Source organism: Cetorhinus maximus, chromosome 16, assembly GCF_964194155.1.
Source record: "Cetorhinus maximus chromosome 16, sCetMax3.hap1.1, whole genome shotgun sequence".
Taxonomy (NCBI): domain Eukaryota; kingdom Metazoa; phylum Chordata; class Chondrichthyes; order Lamniformes; family Cetorhinidae; genus Cetorhinus; species Cetorhinus maximus.
Genome location: NC_135894.1, coordinates 62,049,265 through 62,063,503, shown reverse-complemented (window position 1 = coordinate 62,063,503; position 14,239 = coordinate 62,049,265). Strand labels below are relative to the sequence as shown.

Here is a 14,239-nt window from a genome sequence, read left to right as displayed (position 1 = left end):
GTGATGGACTTGATTGTTTTCTCTGTCTTATATGAGACTATTTATGTTGCTTAATATCAGGTAGGTTCGTATATTGCTTCCCCTTCACCTCATATAACCAAACAAACTCCTTTTCACAAAGCAGCTACAAAACTTCTAATTATTACAGAATATATTTGCTTGTATTAAAACTAAAATAAAATGATATACTAGTTTTATGGTATGAAGCAAGATGGGGCTGTTCTTGCGTCATAGCAATGATACAGCAAAATGACCACACTTAGAACATGTTCAAGCACTCCCATGTCTGCACAAGAATGATAATGGCCTTCATTCACATCTGCCTGCCATTATCACTCCTTATCTTTGCTAGCAGTGAATTCTCACTTACGATAGTGAAACATTTCCAATGTTGTGAAAGTTGCATGACTGAAGGTGCATGTGCCTGAAACTTGTTTTTCTTATTGCTATGTACCGTTATGCTTGTTTTTCAATGTCTTAAGATAGTTTGCTTTAGTGACCATGGGAGTCCTGCATACAGTGATTGTCAATTTCCAGTTGGTGAAAATTTGGTTTGGACTGATGTGACAAGTAACATTCATGCCACAAGTACCAGGCGGTCACCATTTTCAACAAGAAAAAGCTCAGCCATTTCCCCTGATCTTCAATGGCAGCACTACTGCCCAATTCCCAACATTGTAGGGATCAACATTGGCTGGAAGCTTCAATGGACCAATCATATTAACATTGTGTATTCTGTGCTGAGTTGCTTGCCACCTAACTCTTCTCTCATCTCCAAGGTTCAAGTCAGAAATGTGATACTTTTCTCACCACTGGCCTGATTCTGGTCTCTTCATCCAGCACAAGACGCTCAACATCATCCAAGGCACAACAGTTTGCAGAGTAGTTCCCTTGTTGAATTCAATATCCATCCCCTTTATCAGAAATGTACAGTGACTGCAGTATATATGATCTTCAGGATGCGCTGCAGCAGCTGATAATTACTTTGCTAGCTTTTGTCTTTCAACTAAAAAGCTTGGGGACAGCCATTTCCTGGTTCATTCCCCATGGTATTGCCTTGACCAACCAGAGTTGACTTGCCTGGTTTGAATTTAAACCAAAGCTTGGCAGTTAACTCTTCTGTAGTGCATTCTCCATGGCAACACTTCTACCAATTGCCAACCAATCAACACCCTCTCCTCATGCAGTTTTAATTGTTCCCTTTGAGATTTGATATTCTTGTGTCTGTCCTGATGATTGTAAGATGAAAAGCTTTGGCAGCATGTCTCTTTTTTTCAGCAATGCTTTTAATGTAAGGAGTTAAACATAAATGTCTGCAATGTGTCAGATTGCTGTCTTCCTCCCTCCTTCCAATTCTCTGCCATAGTACAAACCCTGTGGCATAAAGCACTTTCAAATCTGACAAAACAGTAAAGTTTGTTTGCGTAGTGTATCCTCCCAACTCTGAACCTTTTTTCTTTCTCTAACTACAAACTCCAAAGTGCTTGAAGACTTTTTATCCTAAAAAGAAATCAGACATTATAACTTGTTTTGAAAAACAGTTTAAAACCAATGTTGGTTGAAACAACTTTAATATGAAGAAAACATTTTCATTATCTATTGGCCTGTTATTGTGGCTATCTGCTGCAGCTCAGCTACAGCTTGCAGAAAACCAATAAGTGTACTGTCAGTCCTCGCTTAAAGTTATGGTTGTGTTCCTGAAAATTACGATTTCAAGTGAAACAACATCGTGAATCCTAGCTTCCCATTGGAATCAGTATTAAAACTGGAGTTAGATTTCTTCAGATATTTCTTGCTGGAAAAAGCAATGTACAAGCTGAAATACTGCACCATACATGTTCAGTACTGTATATTCCTAGCTGGAATAACTTGCAAAATAAAATAAGCCACTAAATATAAAAAATACTGTATAAATTCATATTTGATAATATTCTAGTCTGTCCTCTTCAGGGTTTGAGGATAACTTGCTTGCGTTCAGATTCATTGGGTTCTGAGATAGTTGATAAGTTCAATGTGCGATCTGCAGACTCTGCCATATTTGGGACAGGTGTTTGCTTGGAGGTTCAGTTAGATGAGTTGTTTGGAGGTTTTTGCACTGTCTGGTTTGCCTCTGCATGTTCACAGTGAAGTCTATGTTCGGTGCCTTCCTGAATGAACTGTCTTCCGCTTTGGATGGTCACCATGAGTTGGTGGAGATATTTGACCCTTTCATGGATGCTTTGAGGCCATCCTAAAGCATTTCAGTTGATGTTGGCTGTGAGTGATTCGCATCTCGATGCTGGGCTCTATCACTGGCTTTAAAATGGCCCCTCTGCTGCAGCGTTGAACGAGGCCCAGACTTGGGGCTCCAAAATAAATCAGACAATTGCAGAGCCTGGTTCTTGAAGGATAAGCACCGTGCAAACAAGCCCAGAGACCATTTAACTTGTGTACTCTACAATTGCAAATGCTGTGCCTTTCTCTCAAGGACTTTAAAATCGTGTCTCTGCCTCACATGATGTACAGCACACCTGGGACTTCAAAATTAAAATCAACTTGCAGTGCGGAGAAGTGGGCCTTCCAGAAATGAGCAGCCCAGGCTTCAATTTCTTCCTTGTAAAAAAAAAAATTTGGTTGTTTGGATATTGTCCTTGGAAAAGTTTTTTTTATTTCAGAGTTTTTGAAGAATTGCAAACCCTTCGCGTGCAATCGATTGCATCTCCTCCATGCATTCAATTCAGAATGGCGCCGATTGGGTCAGGGGATCCGATGTCACAAAACAACACAAAAGTGTAGAGCAATGACACGCAACAACGACACAACAACATAAATTGTAACTGAAAGTGTAAATCAGGAACTGTGACCCTAACAGCTGCAGGACTTTAAAACAAAATGACTGACTCAAAATGGGGCAACTTAAAATGGGGACTTAGTGTACTGCATTGTGGAGCATATTTCTATGGTAATCGTACATATAATACTGATTTTCTGGCAATTCCAGCCTATAGTTTTATTAGATAACTTATGGTGAAATTGGTAGTTTATTTTTTGGAAACTACAATGTGCCTTTAAGTTCTGTTAATTATGCCACAGTAAAAAGAGGCCTGTGGCAGGGTTTTTTAGGGAAGCAATGATGTGAAAAAAACCGGAAAATGCTTGCTCATCGTTTGTCAGCATAACTGCATGAGATCAGCACTTTGCTGTTTCATTGCAGATCTTAGCTGATAGTCTGTCACAGTCATGCTGCATAATTTGCAGCATTCAGTGTATAACAAAAGCACCAAATAGATTATAAAATATACCTATGTATTAATGCCGGTTCCTTGGAAGAAGTATGTCTCTATAATTGTAAACAGTCAAACTGATTATTAAGTAACTGTATATTTAAGTAGGATGTAAAATACTGATTTACTAGGAGTTATTTACTTTAAATCTGCCCTAAGTTTTTTCAGCTACAATGTTGGGCATTGTAAATGTGAATTAACCATGTAGCAACCCCTCATATGAAGGATTGAGAGACTATCTTGAAAAATATAAGATCCTGAGGGTGCTGAAAATTTGTTTCCCCTTGTGGGAGAGATTAGAACTAGGGGACAGTTCAAAAATAAGGGGTCTCCCATTTAAGACTGAGATGAGGAGAAATATTTTCTGAGGGGTTTGAGTCTGTGGAACTCTCCTCCCCAGGGACAAGTGAAGGCAGGGTCATTGAATATTTTTAAGGCAGAGGTAGTTAGATTCTTATATAAAAACAAAAAACTGTGGATGCTGGCAATCCAAAACAAAAACAGAAATACCTGCTACAGCGTGTCCTGCTATCCATTCTTAATTAGCACATTCCTTTAGATAATATCACCACCTTCAACACCTCTTTGTTATTTTGTCTGTGACATATATTGGTTATCTGCTCCTATCACTGCTTGCTTGTCCCTACAACCTCCCCCCCACCCCCCCCCACACCTTAAACCAGTTTATATTTCGCCCCTCTCCTATTTTTACTTAGTTCTGTTGAAGGGTCATGAGGACTCAAAACGTCAACTTTGTTCTTCTCCGCCGATGCTGCCAGACCTGCTGAGTTTTTCCAGGTATTTCTGTTTTTTAGTTAGATTCTTGATTGACAAGGGAGTCAAAGGGTATAGGGGGTAGGAAGGAAAGTGGATTTGGGGCCGTAATCTGATCAGCCATGATATTGAATGGCGGACCAGGTTCGAGGGGCCAACTGTTCTACTCCTGCTCCAAATACGTATGCTAGTATGTTCATATGGAGTGAGTGATATAACTGGGGCATAGTTCAAAGAGCCAAGTTGCTGAGTTTAGTAAATTGATGCCCTTGAGTTATTTTGTTTATTTAGCTATGTACTGAAATTGCATCTTTTTTTTTTAAAAGTCCAGGTTCTACAGAAATATGGTAGGGAGGTCATGTATAAGTACTGAGCAGTAGATGGTGGTATACTTTGGAACTGTTGGCATAGTGCAGTACAGCAGAGGGGTTTTGAGGGCCAGGAAATTTGAAAGTGGATATTTGGATTTTGGAGTAGCAGGGAGGGAAATTGTGGGATCTGTCAATATATAACTGGTGTGTTGGAACTGCTGAGGTAGTGGGAGGGTAATGTTGGGTGGTAGCAGTGCTGCAGAGTAGTACTGAATTGCAAGAGATTGAAAAAGTGTGGTGGTAGCAGGGTGCAGGAAGAGTGGGTGGTAGATCATAGAAGCCAGGAACAGAGTGTTTTCAGGATAGTGCTCAAGAAAAATGCACCAGCTTGTTCATGCCCAGTAAAGTTAAAAAGCTTACTGCACCTCTAATTCTGATTGCTAGGTAATAGGTGAGAGCATAGTGATAGTGGTTTTCTTGGGAAGGTCTGAATTTGTGAGCGGAGGGGTAGGAAAGCATGGAGATTGCAGCAAGGAGAGCTAAGCAGACAGAAGGGTGCAGGAATGGTTGCTGAATGGTGGGTAGTCCCTTTTGGTTATCTCGTCCCTCAGTAATGAAATACCAAAAGCTTTGTTCCTGGATGTGACTGAGAACCAGCTTTAAGGTGCTTTAGGACTTGGCGGATCTCACAGAAGCAAAGGAATTGTCAGGGACAAGCCTGTAGAAGAAGCAAGGGAAACATTGGATGGGAGACCCAATTTTTGCAGACATGAGAAAAGTGACACTGCGGACAGAATGCCACCTGCCTTTGAAATGGGAGCTGGGAATAGTCATCAGGAAATAAGTGTAAACAAATGGTAAATTTAAGTATGACAGGAATAAGATGACAAAGTGTTACAGGAAACAAGAGTGATGGTTCAAATAAATATTTACTGTGCAAGATACTTAACATTTAAAATATGCAACCTGTATATAGTCTTGTATCTGGTGTGTTTTCTTAATCAACCTTCAGTGTCGAGTGTTAGTTTCAAATTTTCATGTCGTACTTGTGCTTGATTAGCTTATGTTTGTAAAGCAACAAATCACAATTGAACAGGTGCAGAACATAGCAAGTAGGACTGAAGATTATCAATTGATTTTAAAAACAAAACTTCTAATCAAAAGTCAGCAAACAGTGACTAATACAAGGAACAGACAGGGAACCAGTTAAATTGCTCTAAATCGTCTCAATTCGTTTTCCTAACGAGGCTTGCAATATAATAAACACATTAAAAGTACAGCATTTATAAGGAAATACTTAAGGTATTTGCTATGTTTTCAGGCTGAGGTTTGTGTCTCCCAGTATTTGTAAAATATCTTGGGGCTTTCCTTAGGAGTCTTGCTTGCAAGTAAAATCAAGTTGATTGGGACCTGAATTGGTGCATGGCAAGTCCTTGCTTCTGACTGGAGTGCCTGGAGACAAGCAGTCAGGAGGACATGGAAAAAGCAAGCTGCTGGAAGGGGCCTCCGCTCATGTATCGGCTTCTACTGCCACAACAGATGTTCAGTCCAGAAGTGACATACACCCTGGCGCGGTCCATCATTTCCTGAGATGGGCCGATGCCATGACGTTTTCACTTGCCAATATTTTATTTTCCGTGCCCTTTTTCTAATTTCCTAATTTTCTTTAGTAACTTCACCCCTGCACTTTCTGTATTCTCCTGCTTTCTGCAGGATTGAGTTCTCTATACTGGACTTGGGGTTCCCTTTCTCGCTTTATCCTACCTGTATGCTGCTTGACATCCAGGAGCTTTAGACTTCTCAGCCTGTCACTGTCTGCTGCGGAGTCTCAACAGGTAGTAAGCAATAACTGTGCATCTGTGATTACTAACATCAGAATTCTTTTTCTGATTGACAACAAGTTTAGTACGTGTTTCTAAGTACTACTTCACTCTCTGCTTTTGTGCTCAATAATTTTTTGTTGATGCTTGAATGTTCTCACAATAGCCATTTTTAAGTGCACCAGAAAGTCACCAGAATTAGTGTTTTAAGTAAAGAAAATCAAAACATGAAGTGTTTAGTTTTCGACTTTACAAAAAAGTGCAAGTTACTATATTCAAGGATTATTTGTTTAAAAATTATGCCATGCTACATCCATGTCCAATGAAACTACACTTTGATATGTGTAAAGTATGAATCTACTGTGTTTTGGGGTAGGGGAGGAAAAGAAGTTTCCAGGCTCTAACTTTGCAGCTCAACAAAAGGTTGTTGATGTCAAGGACAGGGCAAGTTCAACAAGCAAGAGTTAGTTGCTGATTAATCTGCTCCCCCACCCTTCATTTAAAAAAATACCTCGACTCTGCTAAATAATTATGAAGTTGCTTTTTCAAATTTTTAGCACAGTCATCAGACTTATAATGCAATAAAGTATTCACAGCGATGTGAACGTGTCTTGAGTGCCATATATAGTGTGGTTACAGGTTGTAAACTTCAAGCACTGGAGAGATTAAACAAGCAAATGTTTATTGCTCCTTGGTTAAAACTCTCTCTCCCTCCCTCTCGCGCTCTCTCTCTCCCTCCCTCTCGCGCTCTCTCTCTCCCTCCCTCTCGCGCTCTCTCTCTCTCCTTCCCGCTCGTGCTCTCTCTCTCTCCCTCCCGCTCGTGCTCTCTCTCTCTCCCTGCCTCTCGTGCTCTCTCTCTCTCCCTCCCTCTCGTGCTCTCTCTCTCGCCCTCCCTCGCGCTCTCTCTCTCGCCCTCCCTCGCGCTCTCTCTCTCGCCCTCCCTCGCGCTCTCTCTCTCGCCCTCCCTCGCGCTCTCTCTCTCGCCCTCCCTCGCGCTCTCTCTCTCGCCCTCCCTCGCGCTCTCTCTCTCGCCCTCCCTCGCGCTCTCTCTCTCGCCCTCCCTCGCGCTCTCTCGCCCTCCCGCGCGCGCCCTCGCCCTCGCCCTCCCGCGCGCGCCCTCCCCTCGCCCTCCCGCGCGCGCCCTCCCCCTCGCCCTCCCGCGCGCGCCCTCCCCTCGCCCGCGCGCGCCCTCCCCTCGCCCGCGCGCGCCCTCCCCTCGCCCGCGTGCGCCCTCGCCCGCGCGCCCCCTCGCCCTCGCCCGCGCGCCCCCTCGCCCTCCCGCGCGCCCCCTCGCCCTCCCGCGCGCCCCCTCGCCCTCCCGCACGCCCCCTCGCCCTCCCGCGCGCCCCCTCGCCCTCCCGCGCGCCCCCTCGCCCTCCCGCGCGCCCCCTCGCCCTCCCGCGCGCCCCCTCGCCCTCCCGCGCGCCCCCTCGCCCTCCCGCGCGCCCCCTCGCCCTCCCGCGCGCCCCCTCGCCCTCCCGCGCGCCCCCTCGCCCTCCCGCGCGCCCCCTCGCCCTCCCGCGCGCCCCCTCGCCCTCCCGCGCGCCCCCTCGCCCTCCCGCGCGCCCCCTCGCCCTCCCGCGCGCCCCCTCGCCCTCCCGCGCGCCCCCTCGCCCTCCCGCGCGCCCCCTCGCCCTCCCGCGCGCCCCCTCGCCCTCCCGCGCGCCCCCTCGCCCTCCCGCGCGCCCCCTCGCCCTCCCGCGCGCCCCCTCGCCCTCCCGCGCGCCCCCTCGCCCTCCCGCGCGCCCCCTCGCCCTCCCGCGCGCCCCCTCGCCCTCCCGCGCGCCCCCTCGCCCTCCCGCGCGCCCCCTCGCCCTCCCGCGCGCCCCCTCGCCCTCCCGCGCGCCCCCTCGCCCTCCCGCGCGCCCCCTCGCCCTCCCGCGCGCCCCCTCGCCCTCCCGCGCGCCCCCTCGCCCTCCCGCGCGCCCCCTCGCCCTCCCGCGCGCCCCCTCGCCCTCCCGCGCGCCCCCTCGCCCTCCCGCGCGCCCCCTCGCCCTCCCGCGCGCCCCCTCGCCCTCCCGCGCGCCCCCTCGCCCTCGCCCTCTCCCCCTCGCCCGAAAATACCTAATTTATCTGGCTTCCACTTACAACCCTGTTAAGGCACTGGTAAACCAAGCATAGATTTTACACAGATTCCAGCCAGTTAACATGACACCCTAGAATTCAAAATATCTTTTCCCAGCTTCAGTTTCTGTAGGCAGCAGCTTATTGCACAAATACTGGAGGCTATTCACACTTCTGGTAGATCTGTAATCCCTTCTTCTCTGACACACAGCTGCTTCTCCTTTTGTACATGTTTCTCACGTTTAATGCAAATTCCATTGTTCCATATATCTTTGGCACTTTACCTTTCTCGTGGTATTAACAACATGAAAAGATTTTTTATTATCAGTACAGTTTGGGAAAAATAAACACACTACTTGGCCCAGCTCCTCTGGCCAGGTGTAACATCCTACCATCTCTTTGAAATTCAAAATACCCTGATTTATCTAAAAATGCAAATTCTCCTCACTTCACCTTCTAAAACCTCAGCCATGTTTACATATTTAGCATTTCAAACCTAGCTTCTTTTTGATGAATCAAAAGCCTCCACACCAGCTTTCTCCAATTAAATTCCCCACACACACAAACTATCCAAACCCCACTATTAACCTACTTCTCCGATAAATCACAATAATATTGAAAATTATTATACTTTCACGACAGGAACTAAGTTCATATCCAGCTATTGCCATGGGACAGAAGTGTCTGTTTAAGCATTCTACATCACATGCATCCTACATGAAATGGATTTTGACAGTCCGAATTCTGCCTCAGTGGGAATGACTCATTACACAAGGTTCCCCATAATTTAGCACCAATTGTATCAATTTGGCTATCTTGCTCAGAGGTTGCTGTAAGAAATGGAAAAAGCATTTCACTGGGTGGAGCAAGTGATGCCTTCCCAAAACTGAACAAAGCTGCGATGGAGGAGTGGGAGTATTACCTCACATTCAGCTGTGCTTTATGTAACCTGGAAATACTTGATTGCTTCCAACCTTCAATTTTGCCGCATTAAACAACAGAATTTTCATGAAGGTTGAGCAAAAAATTGGCACTTGAGCTCTGGCTGGCAATTTTTACAAGCTCGTTGATTTTGTGATCTTTTGTTTTGGACTAGGATTCTTTTGGCTGCGTAAATTTAAAGTATCAGTATACACCTCGTCCAGTTTTTAATTCATTTCTTTCCATCTTCAGATTTGGCTTTCTCCTTTCTGACCTTTTCATATAGAAATTAAATCAGAGCTGTGTAAAGTAGTTTCATTTAATACAAAACAAAAGCTAAATAACACCAGTGTGTCTTACTGAATTCATTTGACTTGGGTCATCTAATTCAAAAACAGTTAACGTGAGATCATCAGTTCCGAGTGTTGAGCTGTGGCTCTCATATGCTATGGGGGTAGTGTTTTAAACTGTTACTTGTGCCTGCAGTTGGATACTGAGTTTCTGATACAAGGCAGCACTAACAGAAGATAATGAATAAAAACTTGGGCTTCCCAAAATGGTGAGATATGGAAAATTGGAGGGCAAAGAACAATGTTCAGATGGCACTGTTTAGTCTGTTTTATGCATCTGTTTGCCCTTCTTTTTTAGTTGAACACTTGATCATATCAAATACTTAGTTGCAAAACTTTATAATTGCAGTTGGCTGGGGTGCCTTGAGGTTGTGAAGGATACTGCTGCATTAATGCAGGTTTCTTTTGCATTTCTATTTGAGTCTTTTTATTGTAATTAGCATATGTCAGTGATTCATATTGTCCTGTACAAAGTGCCACTTCTCAATGATTGTTTTGTTCCTCTTTTATCACTTCCCTTCCTGTATTGGGAAATATTGCTAGGCCTGGAGCAATCGGGAGAGGGGAATGGGTGGGGTCAGGCAAAAGTAAGTGGTGTAGTTGTTGGGGTCATGGCATGGTATATACTAGACACGATGTATAACAGTGTGAAATATTAAACTTAATGGGATATGAGGATTGTGAATTCAAACCAGTATTATTTGAATTTATGACAAATGAGCCAGTTGAATTTTTAGAACCTCAAAGGCCCAGAAAACGAATTCCAAAGTGTGACTTTTCCACCTGCTTGGTTGCGTATCTTCAGTAAGTACAAAAGATAGTTTTACCTCTGGTAATAAAAATCATAGGATTAGCAAAGTAACAGTTTATCTAAGATCGCAGCAAATATCACCCCCGACCTGTGGCAATTGAGGGATGCTATCAAAGCATTATAGTATAAACAAAGGCCGTAGAACTGTTTGACTGAAATTCTAATTACTGTTAAACAAAATTTGCCAAAATTGCAGTCAACAGACAACTGTCGTCTTGCACTGTAAATGTTTTATTAAGATTCAGCTAATTCCTACATTACAACAGTGGTCACACTTCAAGAAGTACTTCTTTGGCTGTAAAGTAGTCTGGAATGTTCCGAGATTGTAAAAGGTGTTTTATAAGTGCATGTTATTTTTACTAGGGCAATTTTGATGGATTAAATTATTTTATTTTGGCATTTATTTTTTACATTCTGATTACCTTTGTGCTAAATCTTTGTCACTAAATCATTTTGCTTCTGAGTTCCATCCGTTCTGTAGCAATGGCACAAGTATTAAATATGTTCATGGTGTTCATTCAAAATTATAATACAAGCATCTTAAGGCTTTATAAAATAACTTGCACCATACGGTCCATTTTTAACCATTTAAAATCAACACAATTAAGTTCAATTTAGTTTTTGTCACAATTGAAAAATCAGTATCTCACCTTGCTGCACCCTTTCTCCTCTAGGAAATCTAGAGCTATGTGTTGTATAAACTAGTCTTGGTGACAACTATATTCAGTGATATTTAATGACAAAATTAACCTTGCATTTATATTGCAGCTACCAGACTCCATATTGTTCACATCAGCCAGTTTCTTCATTTTTAATGGCTTAATTGATGCGTGTTTCTCCTATCCAAGAGAACTCTTTGTTTGGACAGGAGCTCTTTAGAATCAAAGTTTAAATATTTAAAAATTGTTGTGCATAACCTGCACCCCTCCTCCCTCCTCCTGTAATGCTAAAGTTATAGGTTTGATTTTCTAATTGCCACTTTCTTTAGGTGTAATTTGGCTGAAATTGACAATGTGCACTAAAGATTGCAGAATTGTAAACACAAATGGAGTTTTTAAAATTCATTCATGGGATGTGGGCATTGCTGACTAGACCAGTGTTTATTGCCCATCCCTAATTGGCCTTGAGAAGATGGTGGTGAACTGCCTTCTTGAACTGCTGTAGTCCCTGTGGTGTAGGTACACCCATAGTGCTGTTAGGGTTTCCATGATCTTTTGCATTAGTTTAAGGAATATTGTTCTAGAAGCAGCCTCTGTTACAAAATTGGCCATGTCCCCAGATGAATTAATCATCATTGGGAGTTTCTGCTTTCCAGGCTTTGAGGTTCTAAAACTTGAACTAGTTCATTTGGGTGCAAGAACACTGAGCTTATATTCAAAAAGTTTTAAAATATTTCTGGTAAAAATTTAGTAACTCTTACTATTGTACACCAATATAATTAGGAAATCGTTCCTTTTTTAAAGAAAAGACTTGCATTTATGTAGCACCTTTCATGACCACCAGACTTCTGAAAGTGCTTTACAGCCAGTGACGTACTTTTGAGGTGTAGTCACTGTTGTAGGGAAAGTGGCAGCCAATTTGTGCAAAACAAACTGTCACAGAAAGCAATATGATAATGAACAGAAAATCTTTTTTTATGATGTTGATTGAGGGATAAATATTGGCCAGCTCACCGAAGATAATCTCTCCTGCTCCTCTTTGAAACCTGAGAGGGTTAATGGGGCCTCAGTTTAACACCTGAGTCGAAAGATGACACCTCTGACAGTGCAGTACTACACTGAAATGTCAGCCTTGATTGTTGTGCTCGGGTTCTGGAGTGAGACTTGAACTCTCAGCCTTCTGATTCGGGCACGAGTGCTACCATCTGAGCCACGGCTGACATGGCCATCATTTTCAGTAATTTAAAAACAGGTTGGTCACAGATGTTGCACTGACATTGTTTGAACGTTATTCTTTTTCTTTTTTCTTCAGCTCAATTAATCAAACTGCACCTACTTTCCACTCTTAAATATGTCAAGGCATTTTTTTAAACGAAAAATTACTTTGCTGGAAAGATTTTCTTTTAAAACGCTGTCCAATTGCACTGGTTCATGGCATATTTTTGCAATTGTTGATCTGCAAATGTGTTTGAATAGAAACTATGGCAGTGTGGGGGAGGGTTAAACAATTCCCAAATGGCTGCAATTTTGGGCCTAATTTGTGCCCATTTTATGAAAATTTTACCTGAGCATAAATGCATTCTGATGAACTAGAAATTAATGGATTTTGTAATGGCTCACAATTTTAGGCTGCTATGATTGAAGCGACTGATTTGTTTTATTGTGGTCTCGCAAAAATTCATGTTGCAGCGATGTACTGAGTTTTTGTGACGAATTTACGAATCTCCTGATGCATTCACATTAATAGGTGAATAGTAAACTTATTCTAGCTGAAGAAAATTGATTGTACTGCAGTAGTAGGCTAGAAATATAACCAGAGATTTAAAAGCAAACATTTTTTATGTAACTGAACTTGCGATTTAACTTTGTGGTGTTGACCTTAATGGCTGGAGAGAAAATCAGGCCTCCTACCTTTTGAGCTACAAAAGAAACTAGAATTTATACTGCAGACAGCTAACAAATTCAAAGTTGAAGATATTAATGCTCCTTCCTGATTGAGTTAATGTGATTATAAACACACACTCTGCAACTCATGTATTGTATTTGTTTTGCCAGGTATGAGACAGAATGTCAGTAAGCGAAAAGAGCAACACTTTGGTTTATTCCTACGAGTCCTCTGTGCACAGTACCAGTGTTCTACTGAGCCTCAATGATCAAAGGAAACAAGACCTTTTTTGTGACGTGACTGTGGTTGTAGAAAACAAGTCCTTTCGTGCTCACCGTTCTGTGCTTGCAGCCTGCAGTGATTATTTTCTGTCAACAGTGGCATGGAAAAAAGATCTCGACATGCTTGTTACGCTTCCTGAGGAGGTAAAGTGTGAATGGGATTTATTTATTGCTGTTCTGATTTTACTATGTGGTTCCCTGCATGGAAGTTTTCTGTGTATCTTTTTGGCCAGCACTATCTTTATTTGTTCAGAAATGCTGGAGTTGATTTCCTTGGCCTTTGCTTTGGGAACTGAGCATTCTGCAGGCTGAGAAAAAGAAACAGAGACCTGAATCACTGGGGTTGTGCCCCTTTTACACTGCCCTGGAATTCTCTAGGGTAGTGCAGAATATGACCTGCACTTACCCAGATAGGACCATGTTAATGAAGTGGGAGGTTGTATTTCTGGCCTTCTACCTCTTGTCTGGATGCTTTGTTTCTGGCTGCTCAAGCAAAGGAGTGCCCAGAAAAAAAACTGGTCATAGGTCTGAAACTTAACCCCCAATGACTGGAGGCTAGTATTTTTATTCTATGCATCGATTCCCCACCACCCCTCCCAAAAAGTCCGCAGTTAAATTTTGGACCTAGCTGTCAATTTCCATCCACAGCAAGAAAACCCTGATTTCAGAGGCCTGCAGTGCTTTTGAATTTCCTACTCTTACCATTGGCTCTGCCAGTGTTGGACTTATTTCAAGGTTGCCCATGACCATCTGAATGCCTCAGAACAGGAGATATTCCTGGGACAGATAAAGCAAACTTTGGGTTTGTTATGGCTCTTGTTTAAAACCTGTATGGCATTTGTAAAATGATCCCTACAAAGGACAATGGTAAATGATTATGAAACAATTGAAAAACCATGTGTTTAATTTATGAAGAGCTGTGGAGTTTATTGCTCATTTAAAATCAATAATTTGTTGGAGAAATTTAGGAGGCCCATTAGTCTTATGTTCTTGAGCCTGAGTACAAGAAATATAGAAACTAGAGACTAAATATTTTCTTTCTGCAAATAATCACAAAGTTGGTGGATGAGAAGGAAGCACTTTACTATAATGATTTTATT

At 43.0% G+C, this 14,239-nt stretch overlaps 1 protein-coding gene across 2 annotated transcripts in view; it reads left to right on the top strand.

The window, feature by feature from the left end:
- LOC144691616 (transcription regulator protein BACH1-like) overlaps window positions 1–14,239 on the top strand; it is an 80,653-nt gene that overhangs the window by 26,306 nt on the left and 40,108 nt on the right. Inside the window, exons 1-2 of one of the 2 annotated variants that reach the window (XM_078559887.1) lie at window positions 3,238–3,327; window positions 13,029–13,283. In XM_078559887.1, coding sequence (XP_078416013.1) covers window positions 13,041–13,283 — 243 coding nt within the window. In that variant the 5' untranslated portion in view covers window positions 3,238–3,327; window positions 13,029–13,040. Of the gene's footprint in view, window positions 1–3,237; window positions 3,328–13,028; window positions 13,284–14,239 lie in introns of those variants that run through there. The other variant, XM_078559886.1, reaches the window with a different exon arrangement.